Source organism: Myotis brandtii, unplaced genomic scaffold, assembly GCF_000412655.1.
Source record: "Myotis brandtii unplaced genomic scaffold, ASM41265v1 scaffold112, whole genome shotgun sequence".
In the NCBI taxonomy this organism is placed as follows: Eukaryota; Metazoa; Chordata; class Mammalia; order Chiroptera; family Vespertilionidae; genus Myotis; species Myotis brandtii.
Window position 1 is genome coordinate 962,254 of NW_005353838.1, and position 23,080 is coordinate 985,333.

Genomic DNA, 23,080 nt, shown 5'->3' on the forward strand with positions numbered 1-23,080 from the left:
GCATGAGGGGAATGGAATGCCATCTCCAAGAAGCAGATGGTGAGCAAAGTCATAGATTGTAGTCTCAAGGGCTGGTTCACTTTTCTTGCATTCATTCACATAACCCATAAGTATCATTTTCTGATCCAATGCCTGTAACAGACATCATTAATTGATCTTAGAACCAGTTCTTATAGAGATTGAACCTGGCCTCATAATTGTTCTAAATAGTGACCAAATCAGTTAATCAACCTTAATATAAAAGGCAGTATTTTCAGTCACATCCGATGTGGCTCTTATCTCTAATTCCATGTGGCCAATGCACAGATATATGCACTTGCTAATAACAAAGCAGATATTGTTTTTAAATGTTTTTAGAAATCTATAGTGCTATTATAAGAAAACATCATAAAGCTTGTTTCACTGCAGGGATAATCAGGTATACCAGTTAAAACACACAAATATGAAGGAATTCCTTGTGGCCAATGCACAGATAATATGCACTTGCTAATAACAAAGCAGATATTGGTTTTTATATGTTTTTAGAAATCTATAGTGCTATTATAAGAAAATGTTGCAAAGCTTGTTTCACTGCAAGAATAATCAGGTATACCAGTTAAAACACACAAATATGAAGTGGAACTATAATAGTTTTTCTAAATCTTCTCAGTTTTAAAAGGTCAACCTTGGTTTTTCTATGGTGGATGCAAAGTTTAATAATGACATTTAAAGCAATTTCATAGTGCTTTTATTTTAGCACTGACAAAAGGCAACAAAGTACTAATAATCTCAGGTAGACTTGTATCAAAGTATATTCAAGGTTAAAAAGTAAACAAGGATTAAAATAATCTTATTCAAAGAATGGTGTGATTTTCATAAACCTACTGTTAAACAAAAGTAAATATAAAATGATAATAGAATTACTGACTTAATTGAACTAATTACAGAGTACAAGTGTCTATAAAAGCAAATTATTATAAGGATCATCTAAAATTATTTTAAAGGACTTTATTACTAGAGGCCTGGTGGACAAATTCGTGCACGGGTGGGGTCTGGCCAGCCCACCCCAATCGGGGCTGATCGGGGCAAGCCAGCTTGGGAGAGGGGACACGGGAGGTTGGCTGGCTGGCCACAACCCCAATTGGGCAGGTTGGCCAGCCACAGTGTGCATCATAGCAACTGGTTGTTCTGGTCAACCAGTCACTTGGCTTTTATATATATAGATGTGTATTTATTTTTTGAGTGGGCATATAATGCAAAATAATATGATAAAATGTACAGAAGTCTCCACTTTAAAAATTTAAAAAACAGGCAAAGCTAATCAATGGCAGTTGAATTGAACATACTGGCTACCTATATGGAGTGGGGAAGTGACTGTGGAGGATCAGAATGTGGTTCTGAATTCCTGGTAATGTTCTGTTTCTCAAGCCAAGTGACAATAACACAGGTGCATTTACTTTGAAAATCCTTTATACTGTACAATTCTAATTTGTATGGTTTTCAGAATGTGTAATAAATGTCAATATAAAGTATACTTAAAAACATATGCACTACAAAGTATGGTTCCCAACCATGACTTTATCTTCTCTATCCTGTGCCTCTCACAGTTAACTGTTTCTTATGCATTCTTCTCTGATTTTCTTCCATCAAACAAAGCAAATAATATACATTCTATTTCTCTTGTTTTCCTACCTAAAATGTAGCATGTCATACACTTTATTCTAGATCTTTTTTTCACTTCTTACCATATTTTGCAATATCAGCATGCATACAGCTCCTGCACTTTTTAAATAGCTGCACAGTATCCCACTGGATGATAATCCCATAAACACATATTATGGACTATTTTTGCTTTTCAATCCTTTGCTACTATTAAAAAATTATCCTGTGAATAGCTAGAGGTACAGGACACGCAGGGTCCAGATACTGCTTGTCTGAGAGATTTTAGGAAAGTCTGAAGCATGAACCAAGACAGACCATTCATATGGTAAAGCCACTGGATATGCATTGGGTGAGGTGAAGTCTCAGGGAATCACCAGGGTGGGGCCAGGTTGATGGAGACTCAGCTGACAAAAGGCAACAAAGTACTAATAATCTCAGGTAGACTTGTATCAAAGTATATTCAAGGTTAAAAAGTAAACAAGGATTAAAATAATCTTATTCAGAGAATGGTGTGATTTTCATAAACCTACTGTTAAAAGTAAATATAAAATGACAATAGAATTACTGACTTAATTGAACTAGTTACAGAGTAAAAGTGTCTATAAAAGCAAATTATTATAAGTATCATCTAAAATTATGTTAAAGGACTTTATTACTAGAGGCCTGGTACACAAATTCGTGCACGGGTGGGGTCTGGCCAGCCCGCCCCAATCAGGGCTGATCAGGGCAAGCCAGCTGGGGAGAGGGGACACAGGAGGTTGGCTGGCTGGCCACAACCCCAATCGGGCAGGTTGGCCAGCCATAGTGTGCATCATAGCAACCGGTTGTTCTGGTCAACCAGTCGCTTGGATTTTATATATATATAGATGTGTATTTATTTTTTGAGTAGGCATATAATGCAAAACAATATGATAAAATGTACAGAAGTCTTCACTTTAATTTAAAAATTTAAAAAACAGGCAAAGCTAATCAATGGCAGTTGAATTGCACATACTGGCTACTCATATGGAGTGGGGAAGTGACTGTGGAGGATCAGAATGTGGTTCTGAATTCCTGGTAATGTTCTGTTTCTCAAGCCAAGTGACAATAACACAGGTGCATTTACTTTGAAAATCCTTTATACTGTACAATTCTAATTTGTATGGTTTTCAGAATGTGTAATAAATGTCAATATAAAGTCTACTTAAAAACATATGCACTACAAAGTATGGTTCCCAACCATGACTTTATCTTCTCTATCCTGTGCCTCTCACAGTTAACTGTTTCTTATGTATTCTTCTCTGATCTTCTTCAATCAAACAAAGCAAATAATATACATTCTATTTCTCTTGTTTTCCTACCTAAAATGTAGCATGTCATACACTTTATTCTAGATCTTTTTTTCACTTCTTACCATATTTTGCAATATCAGCATGCATACAGCTCCTGCACTTTTTAAATAGCTGCACAGTATCCCACTGGATGATAATCCCATAAACACATATTATGGACTATTTTTGCTTTTCAATCCTTTGCTACTATTAAAAAATTATCCTGTGAATAGCTAGAGGTACAGGACACGCAGGGTCCAGATACTGCTTGTCTGAGAGATTTTAGGAAAGTCTGAAGCATGAACCAAGACAGACCATTCATATGGTAAAGCCACTGGATATGCATTGGGTGAGGTGAAGTCTCAGGGAATCACCAGGGTGGGGCCAGGTTGATGGAGACTCAGATATAGTCCCTGCCTGCTGGCTCTGTCAGGGGGAGGCTCTGAAAAGGAACAATGGCCTCTTCCAGTACTTCTGGCTGGGAAAAAGCTGTCCCTCCAGCTCTTGCCCTGATGCTGGACAATTCAGTTCCTCCCTGTATGTCCCTGATGACTTTGAAGGTGCTCCCACAGTGCAGGAGCTCAGAATAAATGAGTATAAGTCAGTGATGGCGAACCTTTTGAGCTCGGCGTGTCAGCATTTTTAAAAACCCTAACTTAACTCTGGTGCCGTGTCACATATAGAAATTTTTTGATATTTGCAACCATAGTAAAACAAAGACTTATATTTTTGATATTTATTTTATATATTTAAATGCCATTTAACAAAGAAAAATCAACCAACAAAATGAGTTCGCATGTCACCTCTGACACGCATGTCATAGGTTCGCCATCACTGGTATAAGTCCATGCATTGACCCTTTAAGACAGTGGTCGCCAACCTTTGGACCTCACAGACCACCAGTGGTCCGTGGACCACCAGTTGGTGACTGCTGCTTTAAGAGAAACCCCGGGGACTTCAGCAGTCTTCTTCCTCACCCAGCCAACATCCCCACTGGTTTTTATAGCCAGAAGTTATGGGAACTTCTCTTCCTGGCAGTGGAACCCTGGGCTGGGGGGGCCTGATGTGGAGCTTGGAACCCTGGTTCCTCAGGGGATCCCTCCACAAGCCACAATTTCCCTCCCAATTTTTATCTGCCACACTTGGGTGTGGAACCAGCCCATTCAGCATCTTCATCCCTCCTACCAATCTCAATGTCTTCTTCTTTATATCTTTAGCTGTAGGACTTCTGTTTAGCTACATTTCAGGCAGTTCTGAATGATGGTTGTTCTGTAGTTTAGTTGTAATTTTGATGTGGTTGTGGGAGGATGCAAGTACCGAGTTTACCTGTGCCGCCATCTTGACAGGAAGCCTAAACTTTGTTTCTTATATGAAACTTCATTAAATAATAATTAAGTATCTTTTAACACTCCTTTTTCCCCACTGTCATTCATATATTTGGAATTGTATTATTTATTTAATATTAAATGATGCCTATACAGATTTTAAAGAAATTATAATGTATGTCTTTAAAAACTAAAATCACAGATTATGAACTATGATGGTATAATAATAAGTATTAGGGGGGAAACTAATTTGTTATGGTGACTTTACAAATTAACAGACTTCTGATATACTTTTCCCATAAAAGTCTCACATACCCTCACTTACCAGAGCACCTGTGCTGAGCAAAGTGACAAGGCCAATGAAACACTTAAAAAAACTGTTTTCTACAATCTTGCAGCAGGTTTTCCTTATGTTTCGCCAAATTTTTCCTCTCTTGGATTCTCTACTAATTTGACCTGGTGAAGATCTTCGTTCATAACCTGTCAAGAATAAAACTGTTAAAAAAAATCTTGACAATTCATGAAATAAATAAACATCTCAAAGTTTCTACCATGTGCTTTACAGAATCTAATATAGGTGGTCTCTGACTTACAAGCATTTGATTTTTACCCCTGCTGTACTGAACACTGCAATCACTGAGGAAAAAACACAAAAACTTAACTTGTGATTTGGTAATTAAAAGAAATTATGAAAGGCAGAGATGACTCAGCACATTCCCTAAACCTGCAGGACAAAGTCTGAGAGTAGAATTTATCCCCTACTAGTACTACTACTTCTACAAAAAAATTTTTCTTTTAATCACACACATACAACATCTTCTGAATATCACATTGATATAACACCTGAAAAGGCATTCTCTGGAGATTCCCATGGCATAACAAGTATTCCCATTTAAATTCGCAAATATTTATTAAATGTCAAGAGGTATTAATATCAGTTAAATTGATTTCAATTCTTAGACGGTATGCAAATGGGAATTTTGTTTGAGATTAGTTGAGGAGCTAACCTAGATGATGGAGTACTTTGTGAGTAGGGTACATGTGCATGGGTTTTGAACTCTATTTTCTGGTCAAGAGAGTTAGCATAAGAAAACCTAAGGAGAAGAGAGTGATTAACCTGTTAAAAAAAAATGAGGAAATGGTGATGGGTGGAGTTTAAATCAACACTTACTATTTTAGAATTTTACCTAATATCAATGTATATGTCTTTGGTCAAATTTAAAAAAAGGAAATAATTCTTCCCTTGTTTTGGATGAAACAAGTCCTACAACTCAGCTACTAAGAGCAGATGCTTATTTTGAGTATAGAAATTTGAGCATTTAGCAGTTTCCATTTTGATGATGTCCAGTCATTTCAAAGGACTAGAACCTGTAGCCATTTGTTAATCTTCCTAGGAGACTACTTTTAATTATAAGTCATTAAGAGATGTATGTTACATATCTTGTGAGTCAACCAACTGAAGCCTTATATTTTTCTTAATATTCATGTGGAATGTAAAAATATATCACTATTACATGATTTGTTTTTCTATGAAAGTTAAGGATGCTTTCATATGAATATTTAAATGTTGACTCCATTCCACAAAGCATAAAAATACATATACACATAACCCTAATTCAATTTTTTTTAACAATCCTATAAAGTAAGTTTTGTTATTACCTTCATTTTACATATAAGGAAATGAGTCAGAGAGAGGGTAAAAGTAGAGCCCTGGGATTTGAATTCAGGCTCTCTGATTCCAGAGTCCACACTCTTTTTTTTAATAATTATTTTTAATTTTTATTGATTTCAAAGAGGAAGGGAGAGGGAGAGAGAGACAGAAACATCAATGATGAGAGAATCATTGACTGGCTGCCTCCTGCACCACTAGGGACTGTGCCCGAAACCCTGGCATGTGCCCTTGACTGGAATTGAAACTGGGACCCTTCAGTAGGCAGGCTGACGCTCTATCCACTGAGCCAAATCAGCTAGGGCAACAGCCCACACTCTTAACTACTGCATTAGATTCCCTAGAAAGTAGCCCCATTTTCTTTTTTCCAAATGTTGACTTTTTTTCTTGATATTTATTTTTGTTTTCTATCAGGATTCAGATGGGCATGTGCACACATGTGTGTGCACACACACTGTGTGTATTCCTTAGCCAAATTAAGAAGTTTTCTAAAATTAAAAATATATCCAATAGTATTATTTAGGTTAAGAGAAACTTAGTCTAATCTATACTAATAGTCCCGGATTGTGAGAGGTTTAAACCAGCAGTCGGACATCCCCCGAGGGGTCCCAGATTGGAGAGGGTACAGGCCAGGCTGAGGGACAAATCCCCCCTCCCCCCCGCTGCCCATGCATGAATTTCATGCACCAGGCTACTAGTTGCAGTATAATATCCAAAGGAAATTTTTCTTACTGTTTTTAGGATGCTTTGGCTTCTCATGTTCATTGATCATTTCTTCTTCTTCAGAGATAGCAATATCAACTGTACTGCATTCAGATGAGCTAGATGGCTTTACCTTCTGAAAAGGAAAGTCCCACCAAAAATGTTAATAAAGTTTCATTCACTCACTGTAGTTACAGTTTATCTCATTTTTAGAAATAAGAAAATTATGCACATGAATACCATTATCAGGTTTAAAAGATTTTAGGCCAAGTTCATGATTAATATTAAAATGTGTATATAGCTCTGTGATTGGTGATGTTAAAATTATTTTAAAAATTAATTTAAGATAAAATAATTTTTAAAATTTAATTGACATTTATTTTTTATTTTATTTTTTCCATCACCACTTCAAAAAGAAAAAAAAAAGATAAAATACATTTTAAATTAAAATTGACATTTAGTTAATAACATCTCCCAAATGATGTATAGGCTAACTCCAATTTCCAAAAGGATTTGCGTTCCAAAGTTTTCTTGAAGTTATTCACAAATTTTCCAGTATGCTATTTCAATTAGATGAATAGCATCAGAATAAATCACCCCTTGATGCTAAAGATGGGCAGACAAGGGTGTACTTAGTATTTACTGTAAAATCCAGTCCAGACATTCTTAGGTATTTCATCATACAGTGAGACTGATGGAGGTTATCCTGAAGCGAAATGACGAAATGGCACAAGGAATAGGGTCAATAATAGACCTGGGAAAGTGGTACCAGGACTATGTAAAAAGGCTAGTTGCAGAGATTGACATTTCCCCCCACTCTATTCTTGACTGAAGTTCAAGACTGGCTAGGATAAGGTAGTCATGACTTTGTACATGTGGTAACAATGCAAGTGCCATGCTTGTCCTCTACTTAAAATGATTTCCCCACAATGCTTTCTTGCACCTTACTGAAAAGTGGACATACAGCATATCATCTTTTAAAATGACCAAGATCCCAAAGTTAATAGCATATCAAATCATTTTCTAATTTTAAAAATTAAAATATGTGTTTAAAACATTTGGAAGAAAATCAATCTTATTTCTTAAAAATTAAGGAAAGCTCTAGTAGATTATGTAAAAAGGAAATTATAAATATTTTGTCCTACTTCTTCCTCTTATGCACAAAAAGTGTTAATCAATACAATCAGGAAGCTTTGTTTGCTTAAACCTTAATGGCAATTGTCAGTAAGACAGTATGGTGCTCAATTTAAAAAATACGTCCAACTGAATATTCCTCTTAAATAAATCATTTTTATAATTTAATTTCCCTTAAATTTCCTTTATTTCTGATTAACTAAAGGCTATAGCCATGCACTGATTTAGATGAAGACAATAAACAAATTAATATTATATTTATTTTTTTTTTAGAGTTCTTAAAACCATTGCACCTAAACACTTTGATGTGATTTTTTCCAAACTCCTTTTAGTATGTATTATTTTAAATTTACAAATAAATCAATTAAGATTCAAAATTATATATAACTTATTTTAGTAGAAGATTTAATGGCATGAAAAAATAGCCATGATATATTGCTACATAGTGAAAAGTTATAAAACCCAATTTAAAGTTTGATGTTATTGTTATAAAATTTAGTTACATATTTGTAATGTAAAAGGCTGAAAGTTTAAATACCAAAGAAATGAGAGTATATATCTCTGAATTACCACATGTGATTTCTATATTTTATTCTTTGGCACCTGGTATATCAACATCCTAGGTACTCATGAGCTATGTAATCTGGAAAGTGTCTAATTAAATTAAATATGTAACTAAAAACATACAAATATGTGCACAAATCTATGAGTAGCTAACCAATCAATAGAACCAAATAAGTATGCAGCATAAATTACAAACTTCTGCAACCTCAACATATCCAATTATATTTCATTTCTTCCTTCCTTTACCTTTTTATATCATGGACTTTTTAATGAGATTTGGAAAGGAGTTTCCAAGAACATCTTTATATGATGTGCTGTGATAAATAGAAATTTTACAGAGATGGATGATAGTCAAAGTCTTAAGTAAAGATATAGAATTGTGCTGGAGAGGAATTTTCTCTGGGTCTCATAATGGTATTATTTTTTTTAAAAAAAGAAGAAGAACCTGAGCCTGGCTGGTGTGGTTCAGTGGTTGAACATTGACCCATGAACCAGGAGGTCAAGGCCCATGCAGGTTTTGTGGGCTTGATCCCCACTAGGGGGCATGCAGGAGGCAGCTGATCAGTGATTCTCTCTCATCATTGATGTTTCTATCTCCCTCTCTCCCTCTCCCTTCTTCTCTCTGAAATAAATAAAAGCATACTTAAAAAAATATTTAAAAAAAAAAAAAAGGAATCTATGAGCCCAGCCGGCTTGGCTCAGTGCTTGAGCATTAACCTATGAACCAGGAGGTCACGATTCAATACCCAGTCAGGGCACATGCCTGGGTTGTGGGCTTGATCCCCAGGGTGGGGCATGCAGGAAGCAGCCTATCAATGATTTTATCTCATCATTGATGTTTTCATCTCTCTCTCTCCCTCTCCCTTCCTCGATGAAATCAATAAAAATAAAAATAAAAAAGGAATCTGAGATTGAGTATGCTGAAGAGTGAAAGTTTCTTTAAAACAAAGATGCCTTTACTAAAAGCTAGAAACCCTCTGAATAATTGAAATTCAACCCCTTCTATAAGGCCAGTTTCAGAAGTTATTGCCCATGGTGGCTGCCAAGCCAGAAGAGGTTTGGAAGATAAGATGGTGCTGGAGAGTTTGGGGACCTGTAAAGAGACATCCGTTGCCTGTCTCTCCCTGGTGTCTATGAGAAATCTGAGAGGAGTTCTTCGTGAGTTTCAATGCAAAAAGCCCACAGTGCCATTGTGATCTAGGTAGATTGTAGCTTTCTATTAAACTATATCTCCTACTAAGACATTATGCTGCTTTCAAATGAATACAGTAAAACTGTATCCAGTACGATGTATGTACACATGTGAAAAGCAAGTGAACAGCAATATCTACCCTTCTTTTAAAGTCCCCCCCCCCTTTTTTTTTTGGTCCAGGAGTTTATAAAGCTACAACTGTTCCCAAATCAAACCGTTGGTTTCTCTCTATTCATTAGTCCAATTTAATTACATATGTTATAAAATATGTTGCAGAAATGAACTGACAAGAATCTTACAATTTTAGCAAGCAATAATGTATCTTAGCGTGTTGTAGTCCAATCTCACAATTTAAAGATGCCTAGAAGAGTTTAATGATTTCTCCAGTAGTACAAATTGATTTTGAAAATTTAGTTTTCTTCAGTATGCTTAACATCACCCCACACTGCCTGTTTATTAATATATATATTATTTTATCATGATATTATCCAATTTTTGTGAAGTGCTTACTATATTATGGGCATTGTTATATGCACTACTGTTCTTAATCTTTCTATCTTTTATTATTTTTTTCTTTTTTAATATATTTTATTGATTTCAGTGAGGAAAAGAGAGGGAGAGAGATAGAAACATCAATGATGAGAGAGAATCATTGATTGGCTGCCTCCTGCATGCCCCACACTAGGGATCAAGTCTGCAACACCTGCATGGACCCGGACCTGGGAATAGAACAATGACCTTTTGGTTCATAGGTCAACGCTCAACCACTGAGCCAGTCTGGCTGGGAAATCTTTCTTTCTATTAGAAATAGATACAATTTTATCCTCATCTATAAACTGAAGTTTATAAAGTTTAAGCAGCTTGATCAAGATCATAAGATCAGGAGTAAAGAGTGCTATTGCTAGGATTGAATGGGCAATGTAACTCTGGAACTTCAGTGCTGATTCACCTTCATATCAACAATGCCCTAAATTAATAATAAGCAATCCAGATATTGAAATATCTTACCTCTTTGCTGCTGCCGTAACCTGACTTGCTCTGAATCTCCTTATTATCCAGATTTTCTATATCAGATTCTCCGGAAGCAATTGGTACAGTTTCGGAGGCACTAGGACTGGGGATAAGTGACTCACTCTCATTTTCAGTCACTGTGGTTTTCTCTGTGCCACTGCTTTTTCCCTTGTCCTTGAGGACATCTTCAGTGTTGCTCAATTCAGAAAGAGTATGGCCAGAAATATTCTCTTTAACATGTGTGTCATTTACATTGTCCACTGTGTCCTTGGGAACATTTAGTCTTTTACATAATATTTTAGAAAGCACATAGCATATCCCTTTTTTAATTCTTGCCATTGCACACTGGAGATTTTTGGCTTCTTCATTCTCTGCATGCGTTGCAGCATTGCATGAGCTAAAGGAGATCACCAAAGCCAGAAACAGGTAAAGTATCTAAAAGAAGAAGTAAATGAGGTTAAGTGAATCTCATTTTTTCACCTGAGATTTGAAAACAGCATATTAACTACAATACTATTCAGTTCTTACTCATCTATAATGGGTCAGGTGCTGTGCTAGAGATTTGTATAGCAAGCACTCAACTGAAGGTCACAACGTTCTATGAAATATTTGTTTCTCTTTTCTAGAGGAAACAGGCAAGTTTTATAGATGTTAAATATCAAAGGTCACACAGATTGAATTCAAGTCTGTTTTATTTCAAAGCTTGTTTTCTTTTACTGAGCCAAGCAACCTCTGGCAAGGTGAGAAAATGAATTGCTACTCAAAGTGGCTGACTTCAGTTCTACCCCAGATGTATAATGATATCTTCTTGGATTCTGCAAACCCATAGGGAATCTCATTGGGAGGCATCTACTCCTGGTTCTGTGGCCCACATCTAATATTTCTGGACCCATGCAAGCATAGGGATTGGGTAGGTTAATTGATTACTTTTAGTAATAATTTTGGCCAAATAAGAGACATAATAGAAAAATTATTATTAATAATACTTGCAAGTTATTCAAACTTTATGATAATATATATTTTGATTTTACTATCACTAAGAAATATGATCTATGTATGTTCAGTTCCCAGAGAATCAGATTTTTATCTTGTTTATAGTTATAAGGTATAGATGCTGTTTTTGGATTCTAGTGTTGAAGATTAACATCAATTATTCTCTTAGACTTAAAGTAATAATTTAAGGTAGTTGGTTGTTTCTTTTTCCCTGCCACCTCCCCCCTTCGTTTGGTTAAGTATTAGGCATGGTGACAAATAAGAAAAGGGTGTTAGGTAAGGATTTCATGACTATAAGCTTCATAAGAGCAGGAGCCACATTTTCTCTTAAGTAGACAACTAGCACAATGTGAAGCACAACCTTAGTGAAAAACAAATACATGTTGAAAATGAATTAATTGTAGAATAAATAAAAGAATAGATTTTGTGCCAGAATTTGGACAAGGAAAATTATGCTACAACAATTATATGTTTAAAAGCCTACAATCTGAAATTTTTTATATCATGGATACACACATACACACACACAATTACCCACACACACATATACATGCATACATATATATATATGTACTAGGAATGTCACATATGAAAATAAAGTTCAAAATACACTGGAACTTTGGGACAAATGAAGAACTTTTACACTGTAGAGTGTAAAAGCTTTATTCAAGTGTGCACTGAACTTAAAATAGCCTGGTCACTTGAAGGATTAAAAACGAAAAACAGGATGTGTAAATGACCAAAGCTATGGAGGATTCATGACCTCTCCTAATTTGAGGAGTAATAAAGAAGGAAGGGGAAAAAACATAAATTATACTATAAACTTAGGGTTACTTTTTTTCAGTCACAGTGTTATAATGAAAGTCAAACCATATATTTATTGCTTTTGGGTTAAGAGATGAAAGGTGAAGTAATATATATAAAACAAAACAGTGGGGTCTAACTTATCAGGTTATTATTATTTTTTTAGTCTTTTGGGAAATGTACTTAATCTCTATCACTTATGAGAAAAAAGCAAATATTTGAGTCCTGTTTTTCTCCCGTAATAAATTTTTCTTTTATAAGCCATTCCTTTATCTTAGAAAAAGTAAAAGCTACTTACTCAATTCATGTAGTACCACTTCAATGATTGGATATTTAAAAGTGAAAGCTTTCTCTCTTAGTTAATTAATGCATAACAGTTTTATAGAACACTGCTTTTCAAATTTTGCTGCACAATTTAATCAAATAAATATTCCTAAAAAATCCTGATGTCCATGTGTCAATAAAATCAGGATCTTTGGGAATGGATCCAAGGCATTATATTTTTATTAATTCTATAGATAATTCCAACATACATTCAAGTTTGACAATTAGTGTTATGCATAAGTGGTTCTTAAAATCTAATGTGCATACAAATCACCTGTGGATATTGTTAAACTGTAGATTCTGCTCCCATAGGTCTGGGTTCTGAGAGTCTGCTTTGATAACTATCCCCCACATGATGCCAATGCTACTTTGAGTAGCAAGGTTATAAACCACTGTTATCCAATAGAAATATGATGCACGTCACATTTTTTCGGTAGCCACATTCAAAGCATAAACAAAAACAGTTAAAATTAATCTACTAACATTTAATTTAACTAAATTTATAAAAATATCATTTTAAAATGCAATTCAATAAAAATCATATATATGTATATATACGACCCTAATATGCAAATAGACCGAACAGTGGAACAACCAAACAACCGGTCGCTATGACATGCACTGACCACCATGGCGCGCTTGCGGAACATGGCGGGCGTCAGTCGCAGCAGGATGGTAGAGCAGGTGAGCAGGGGCACCAGACTAAGACAAGGCACCAATCGCTGTCATAGGGGCGAGCCTCTGGTGGTTACTGAAAATTCTTTGCTCCTGTGTGCCGCGGTCCTGCCTCACGCTTATACCTGCTGCCGGTGCTGGCCCTGCCCGCACCCACTGCCAGCGCCCGACACTGGTCCCGATCACTCGGCACCATCAGCGGGTGCGAGCGGCCGCTGCTGTCCTGATTGCCCCTCAGGGCTTCTTCACCTCTCGCACCCACTGCCAGCGCCCGACACTGGTCCTGATCACTCGGCACCATCAGCGGGTGCGAGTGGCCGCTGCTGGCCCGATTGCCCCTCAGGGCTTCTTCACCTACCCCTGCTCCTGAGGGGCGTCCAGGGCTGGCAGCTGCTACTCGCACCCACTGCTGGTGCCAACCCCCTCGCACCTGCAGCTGGTGCCAGAGCTGCTGCTCGCACCCACTGATGGCACTACCCTGCTTGCACCCGCTGCTGGTATTAGCCCCAATCGCTCTGTGCCATCAGTAGGTGCGAGCAGGGCTGGAGCCATCAGACCATGGGAGCTGTGGAGGCGGGGATGGGGCTGCTGGCAGACAGGGGACTGGGGACCGCAATGGGAGGAGCTGGGTGGGGTCGCGGAGGAGGGCTGAGACCTGCTCCTGTGCCCACTACAGCCTTATGGCCCACAGTTACTTTCAAGGTGCAAGAATTCGTGCACCAGGCCCCTAGTTATTAATAAAGTAATTTACCTACTTTTTTGGGTAAGACTTATTAAATCCAGTGGATAGTTTTACACTTGGGGCATACCTCAAATTAGACCACTCATATTTCAACTGACCAGTAGCCACATGTGGCTAGGGGGCACCACATTGGGCAGCACAGTTATAGACCACTGGAGTCCATGAATGAAAATATTAGACTATACTACATCAGTTTCCTAAGGAAAATTTTAAACCATGGGTTACTTACCAAAAGGTTTCCAATTAAAATGACCATCATGTAAAAAGGAACACAACTGAATTGGCCTGCTGTGTCAAAGCAATCCCATAGAGTCTCTACCCACTCTCCACAGAGAATCCGGAACACATTCAGAAAGGAGTGGAAGAAGTCACCCATGTGCCAGCGTGGAAGTTGACAGTCTTTGTCTAAGTTGTAGACATATGCTTTGTAACTCAAACCAAACAGCTTTGTGCCGACCACAGCAGAAAAGAACAGGAATGTGTACAACAGCAGGATCAAGTCTTTCAGGGCCACCAGTGACTTTATAAGAGTCAGCTTCAGAATCTCAAATGTTGGCCAGTATTTCCCCAACTTGAAAATTCGCAACTAATAGAGCAATGTAAAACACAGGAATAAGAAACAAAATACAAAAGAACTTGGTTATTATTCATTATGATATACATTTAAAATCTGTATCAGCATTATACATATTCAAATATATAATATTTAATGTAATATAAAGTTTTGAACATTTTAATATTAACCACGAACAATTCATTTTATGGACAATTCTAATACAAAGCATACATATTCTATAACTTTTTACACACAATTCATACATATTGATCTGTCAATGCCCATTCAATATTATGTTACAATTACTCTAGCTATATGTTTTAATATCTGGTAGGGCAACTGTCCCTTCTGTGTTGCTTTTCCCACTATATCGGGCATTTTCCCACATTCTGACATGTAGATGATATGGGAAAAACCTGTTATTTTCCACTGAATTCCATTAAAGGTTCTATTGTGTGTTTTCCTTTTAAAAAAACACATTAAAGACCAAACACAACATTCCAGGTTTAGTTTGAATATTTTCCTTCTTTTCACTAATGCATTTTTAATTGGTACAGCACAGATTACCTTAACATTTTAGCCACATAAATGAACTTGGTCATCTAAAATCCACACATCATTTTTATGTGCACTATCTACTGTCCTTAACTTTCCTAGTATATATTTGGCTTTCTGGATTCAAGAGTAGGACTTTACATTTATCCAAATAAAACTTAATCATCTTTTATTCATTCTGTTACTAGCCTTTCAGATATTTTGATCCAATCTTTGATCACATTTTCTGCATTTCCCAGTCTTGTTTCTGACATAAACTTGATAACTACATCTTGTACATATTTCTCTCAGTCATTCAGTCATTCAGTCATTAGAAAAGCTTATGGACAAGGATTAAAACAGGTTGCTCTTGATTCCTGCTTCATTCCTTCAACTTATTGCCAGAATGTGACAATATATTACTTATCAAATGCTTAATATTTTCATAAATATCATTCTAATAACATTATTATCTTATCTAGTTTTCTTATTCTTACCATCAACCTTCTTTGCGGACATACTGATTCTGACAGTAATTTTTATAACAACATTCTGCTGGCCTGACTGCTGTTATATAACGTTTTCTTCCCTGCATTTAGAAATAACTGGTTCCAATTCCGTAGTTACACATTGACATTCAGCTTCTGGGGCTCTTCATTACCTTGCTCCTTAAAACTGGCCCAGGACCCCTGGCCCTGCTTCCTAGAACTACATCTCAAATTTGCTACATATATGGCTTATTTTTTTTGAATGCTTTGGTTAAATAATAGCATTAGAGACTGCATACTTTTTCCTGGGGCAGTATTAACTCATGTAATACTCCAAATGTCCCAATGGTATTTCTATTACTATTCTTTCATTTTATGTTTGAGAAAACTGAGATAAATTTTCATAAAATAAAATTTAGGTCTTGGATTCTACTTACCACCCTGAATAATCGAAAAACATCCAGTCCATGAACATTTGCTAGAAAAAGTTCTGCTAAACCAAGGAACACAATTATGCTATCATAAATATTCCAGCCTACTTGGAAATACCCATATGGATGCATGGCAATTATTTTAAAAATCATTTCTGTTGTGAAAATTCCAATAAAAACCTAAATAAAAACAAAACACATGGATGAGAATATGATTGCAATGGCTCTTTGGAACCCTCATGCACAGAAACTGTAACTTTTTAAAGCCACAATCCTCACAGTTCTTCTGTCACTATCTGATTAGTTTTGGAGTCTATTACAACAGACTCATACATTTTACTTAATAATCTAATATTAAACACTGTATACAAAATCATCAATTACTTTTTAAAGCCAATCTGGAAGAAAATAAAAGAATGTTAGAGGGTAGAAAATCTTTTCATTTTGAATAGTTTCTTTTGGTATATGGAATATTTGTTAAGATATTTAATTTTTCAACTTGCAAAAGAATAAAAGAAGTACATATATGATCCAGAAATAAACAGGATGAAGCTATGAAAACTGACTTTTGAAAACTATATTGGAAGAAGTAATTTCTACCAAATTATGGTTTTGGTATCAAGTAAATGTATAATTCAAAATTAGTAGCAACATGGCTGTTTGTATGAACACCAATCAACTAACCAATAACAACTTAATAAAAAGGGAAAAAATTAAACACTATATATTTGCTTGAATGTGACTTGTTTTTAAATTCATACAAATCTGTTTTGTCTTTTGCATTGTATGGGATGAAAAAGATAGGTGAATCCCAACAACACCTTGCAAAGGATAAGCTCCAATCTAAGGCACAGACAGGTGGTGAGAGCAGACAGGGTCAGGTGCAGTTGTAGTCAGGATTCACAATCAGATGTCAGCGAAGAACATGTGTCTGCTATTTGACTTCTACCCTATTCTGATCTATGGGGATATGATGCCCAAGAGAGGGTATACTTGGGAAAGGAGAAGAAAGGAATAATTTCATGACTGCTAAGCAGCTGGCGAGGAATCCCAAATTTAAATGGCAGATTTTTAAACTCTAGGTATAAACCTATTCAGTGATAAGAACATTTACAAAGCAGGGCTGGGGACGGTGAAGTGGGGAAGCATGAACACAATACTTTATCTTGTGCTTATATAATGCATTTGCAACATATTCAAGTTATGAAATAAAATAATGGGATAATGACAACTAAAAAAGATTGAAATTGCAAATGAAAGTAACATAGAATAAGAGCCTTACCAGGTTTCCAATGCTGAGAACATTGGATGTTGTTGCACTCATTGGATAACATTCCATGGCCAAAAAATATATGTTTAGAATTATGCATATAGTGAGAAAAAGATCAGTAAATGGATGCATCATAATCACATGGACAAACTCTTTCAACTTTAACCAACAGGGAGAACAATTCCAAATCAAGAAAATTTTAGCAAATTTATACCAACACAATGGACATCTCTTCTGAGATTTTTTATGCTCTGCAATGAAAGAATAGTAAAGTGAAACTTTAGAAAATTGCCAAAGATAACTAATAAGAAATGACTTTTGCATATACTAGTAAAGAGAGGTTTGAAACTAGACTTCTGATTTGGAATTAGCAAAAAAGAGAAATATTTTATACTAATAAGCAGAGCAAAGTAAATTTCCTCTATTTTTTCATGGAAGTTAAATAAGACAAATGAAAATGAGACAAACTGTCTAGTGGAAGAAAAACATAGGAGTATCTGTCAAAACAACAAATATGGAATATAGCTGAGAACATTATAATTTATGATTCCTAGACTTATATACTTTACCAAATAATGCCCTTTAATACTGGCATAATAATGAGTTACTGGTTGTATGTTTAAAAAGCAGAGTCAATATAGAGAGGACCTTGATATATTAACACTTTCCAATGTTAAAAACACTATATTTATGGAATTTTTCTAAATTGTTCATCCTAATATTCTACTGTTATTCCTTAAATTTTAGTTATCATATAAAATTCTGAAGTCATTATAAAATTTCTTTAAAAGTGAATCTTATGAATAGTACCTTTCATAGTATTTTTTACTAAATATTTTATCTAAAATATTTTTTACTAAAAATATTATCTAAATATTTTTTACTTTACCTTCTTTATGTCTGATAGTAGCATCATCCAACATATCCAAAGAAGTGATCATAGAAGTTGGTGATCTTTTCTTCATTTCTATTTGTGTGGTCTTGGCCTAGAAAGAAATTTGATGAGTATAATAATGGCTTCTTCCCAAGATTATAACTATAAGAAGGTTTATAACCTCTTTAAATATGCTGATTTTTACTTCCAGAAGCTTTTTCTTTTTCTTTTGGAAAATGTGTATAACTTGCAACTTGACAAAATAATTGTATCCTATGAGGTCAACTATAAAAGGAGTAAATCAGAGAATGATAGTGGTATTACCCATATTTGACAAAGAATTCAATGTATAGTTTAAGATTATTGTGAAATATCCAGTTGGTAAGCATGCTATTGAATAGCAACAGTATTTCTCTAACACAGGGATGGGGAATGTCTGGCCCCTGGGTATAAGGCCCATGAAATTATTTGATCTGGCCCTGCCACAGCATTAGGAGTGAGTTAATTAAATGTTTGACAAAATATAGCAGGCTAATTTTTAAGTGGATAATTTTGTATGACCCGCAAATGATGTTATAAATATCCAAATGGCCCTTAGCAGAAAAAAGGTTCCCCACCCCTGCTCTAACATCTTAAATTTCTTTCCTTGAGACTATGTTAAACAATATAACTTTGCAAATTCTCTTGACAAAATAAAAATACAATGCAAATGAAATAAGTCTGGAAGAATGTCAAGTAATAGATAATTTTTTTTGAATTGTGTTGTTAGAACATATATGATAATTCCATAAAGGAATCACTTCTTTCTGTCTCTCATATCTCTTGAATAACAGTTTTAGATACCCTCTGCTTTGCTGATGTGGCTACATAGGGTTAAAAAGAATCCTTGCAATGAAAAGGCACTCACAACTCCTAACTTTGATGTCGAGATTATAACTTCTACACATTCAGTGTTACAAATATAGCTCAAGATGTTCCTAGTGACCATGTATAAACTTTGTAATTTGATTTAGACTGTAAGAAATTCATAATGGGTAATGATATTACACCATAGATTTCCCAAGAGTTTTCACATTTGGCACACACAAAGAATAATATTTATCTATTTGTTAACTTGGGATAAATAGGTGAAGCTACTCTTGGATAGAAATAACTATCCATGTTTAAAAAGCAGAGTCAATCTTATAGAGAGGACCTTAATATATTAATTACATATATATGTATTATATAGTATATATATTATGTAATACCCATATATATGTAATTACATACACACAGCTTGGAATACTCCCACCTTAACACTGAGGGATTTAGTAGATGAGGCTCACCAATAACCCATACACAATACACTCAGGTTGGCAAGTTCTGCTGTGGTCTATCTGAAGAGGCATAATAGATATGAAAGAAATCATATTCATCTCACTCAGTACCAGTCAAATCCCCTCTAATTTCACAAATAGTGGTGAAACCAGTTGTATTTCATACTGAGTTCCACTGGCAGATGCTGTAGGTCTACAAATCTTAGTTTCCTCCCCGCCTCCCTTTTTTAACTCAAAAAGTGAGCTAAAAACTGAGGATGTCAAGTTAATGTATTTATTTAAACTATGATTATTTAAGAAATTATTTTAGCTCACATAAAATTACATAAAATATAAGTTATAAATTATACAAGTCCAAATTTCCATGAGATAAAAAAAAATACATAAGCATACTTTTTTCCTGTTATTAAGATCTGATGAGGATTTCCCAAGTATATCTTTATGATGATGACACTTTGGTGATATAGGGAATACTATCTTTCACTATGCTCTTAATATAGAGAAATTACTTCCCATAGAGCTATTTCTGACAGTGACAATGATTCATGGAATCACACCAAAGAGCAAGTCAGTAAAGACAGTCTTCTGCGTGCGGAATGGATGGATGGAGTAGGGAGAATAATAATGTTATTGTTGATATAGTCAATGCCAATTTTCTACTAATTTGGGTTGAATATGGATGTATTTTAGAATACAAAATGAACAAATTGAGCTAAAAATATTAAATGAACACCCACGTGTGGGCTAACTCTTAAGGATACAGCTATTTACAATGCAAATTGAGAGGATCATAACAGTAACTCCTTTTTGGAAGTTTAAGAGTTAATCAGGGCATATGCCTGAATTTCAGACAATTCAATGTCAAAATTAGACTGGGAAAAGGGACTACGTTTCTCATAACAGGTTTAAATTTTCTCTGGAGGGAGGTGTGAATAAGGAAGGAAGAACACAGTCATATTTCTGGCATTAAGCAACAAATACCTGAAGTGTTCATCTTGGACTCAGACTTTCTCTCTTTACTGCAGCCACACTGACCCTGTTTTCTCTCCCTATGTAGCACGATCATTCCTCAGATCTCAACTCAAGTAACAGTTCCTCATAAAAACCTTTTCTGACTCAGAGAAATACTTTATTAGTCTCTCAAAGCAGCATATTACTCTCTTTATAGTTACAGGGGGTTTTTTTAGTAGAGAATAATAAAGTCAACCACCAGGAACCCAATATTCAGCTTCAACAATTAACAACATCATACCCTTCATTTATAATATATTATTCATCCAAGTTTCTTTCTGAAAGATTTAAAATCAAATTTTAAACATTTTTCTTATTTTTCAATTACAGTTGACATTCAATATTATATTCTATTAGTTTCAGGTACACAGCTTAGTGGTTAGACATTTACATAATTTACAAAGTGATCACTTTTTAAATCTAGTACCCACCTGGCACCATAGTTATTACAATATTATTGACTATACTTCCTGTGCTGTACTTTACATCCCCATGACTATTTTGTAACTACCAATTTGTACTTAGTCCTTTCACCTTTTTTACCCAGCCCTCCAACACCCCTCCCATCTGGCTACATCTGTTTCTGTTTTGTTTGTTCATTTGTTTTGTTCTTTAGATTTCACATATAAGTTAAATCATGTGACAAAGCATTTGTCTTTCTCTGTCTGACAGAATAAGCTTTTTAAGAAACATAATCACAACACCATTATTATCAGCAGCAAAATTAGTAATTCCTTAATATTATCCAATACCCAGATCATGCTCAATTTTTTTCACTGATCAGAAACATTCTATTGTAGTTGATTTGTTCCAATAAAAATACAAATAAGATCTACATATTGCACTTTGTTGATATCCATTGAATATCTTGAGATTTTAATTTATTTTTTCTTATGTGATTTATTTGTTGATGATACTTGTTCACTTATACTGTAGAATTCTCCACATTCTTTGTTTGACAGATTATGTCCATTTAGTGTAATTTAATCTGTTCTTCTCTCTCCTACTGTCCCTGGAAAAAGATAGATCTAGAGGCTTATTAGACTTAGCTCAAATTTTGGAAAATAATTTATTGTATGTGGTGTTTTATGTTTCTTATTTCATAACATCAGGAAAGACATAATGACTAGTGGTCCTAGAGTTACAATTTTGTGTCATGATAAGTTTATAGTCTATCTCCCCACTAGTTCATTAGCTTCATGAAGATAGGTACTATATTTGTATCTATTCAAGTTTATTTTTAATCTGCAGTGTTTTGTACAATGCCTAGCACGTAGCAGATCGACAAAGTGTTATTTAACTGGATAAATGAGTTATAGAAATGTCAGTTTAGATGGGCAAATAATTTGAAAATATTTATAATCCTGCAGTTGTATATATCTGATTCTTTTCCTGAGGTTTTGTCAGTAACTGACAACTTATAGAAAAGCTTTACTTGCAAATTGTGCAATTGATGGGATAATACTATTTCAGCATTGAAACAAGTAAAGTGGTGAACACTAGGTTCTTTTCCTATGTATTGAGAAATCAAATACTAATAAATACAGATTTATTGCAACTGGAACTCCTCAATGAGAATTACATTTGAGGATTCATGAAGGCACTCATGTGTCGGTACATATCTGATGATCAATAAGCATTATTTGCTATTATTGTTATTATTATTTTAAATTTCCCTAAAATGGGATATAGTCAGAGACTTAGAATTTTATGTTGAAGAAGTATTCTCCATATGAACTGCTGTGCCTTTTTGCGTTTGTCTTCTTGTGCTCCCTATAATTAGTCATTAACATTTTTCAGTTGCTCAGTATATTCCGAGAAATGCCAAGCACTTAACATGAATTTATTTCATTTGAATCTTATAACAACCTATGAGACAGATGCATACTATAGATTTTTACATATTACAGATAAAGAATCTGAAGTTTAGAAAAATTAACAGAATTGGCAATACATCCATTAAATGACTAAAACTGACAACAAAAACTGAGCTGTTAGCCAGTATGATCTATTGCTTTCCTATAACGTGAGAATATGAAGCATCTAAACACTCTCCCGATAATACCAACATTGGAATCTGACTCGTCTTCATTGAGATGGGTCACCTAAAGTGTCCTCAGTATGTTCCATGTTAAGTTCTCCCTCCAGTGTTTTTTTATGTATCAATCAAAAAAGAAAAGAAATCTTGTGAAAATGTTTTTCACTCTCACTTTCTGGAAAACCTCTGCATGACAAAATGTTCTAGTATTCTTCCAAGAAAAGAAATCCTTTACAATTGAGAATTTTAATGAAAATCAGAAAGGCTTTGTGTTATCCAGAGCAGCCAAATGAATGAGAATATTGGAAAATTAGGAAATAATCCAAGTTCTTAAGCAGAGTTAATAGGGCATCTCATCCTGGGATAAGAGCAGTATTGTGTTCTTGGATACATTTGTATGTTGCCCTTGACATTTGAAATGTCACTTCAAAAGAAATTACACATTCAACATATCATTCAGACTGTAATCATTC

The 23,080-nt window shown here is 35.0% G+C and overlaps 1 protein-coding gene across 1 annotated transcript in view; it reads right to left on the reverse strand.

The window, feature by feature from the left end:
- Positions 1 to 23,080, reverse strand: part of SCN7A (sodium channel, voltage gated, type VII alpha subunit) — an 85,878-nt gene that overhangs the window by 15,860 nt on the left and 46,938 nt on the right. Inside the window, exons 11-17 of the mRNA XM_005857719.2 lie at positions 18,255 to 18,351; positions 17,378 to 17,616; positions 16,102 to 16,275; positions 14,316 to 14,672; positions 10,546 to 10,983; positions 6,678 to 6,783; positions 4,602 to 4,756 (exon numbers count right to left, since the gene is read on the reverse strand). Of these exons, the coding sequence (XP_005857781.2) occupies positions 4,602 to 4,756; positions 6,678 to 6,783; positions 10,546 to 10,983; positions 14,316 to 14,672; positions 16,102 to 16,275; positions 17,378 to 17,616; positions 18,255 to 18,351 (1,566 nt within the window). The remainder of the gene's footprint in view (positions 1 to 4,601; positions 4,757 to 6,677; positions 6,784 to 10,545; positions 10,984 to 14,315; positions 14,673 to 16,101; positions 16,276 to 17,377; positions 17,617 to 18,254; positions 18,352 to 23,080) is intronic.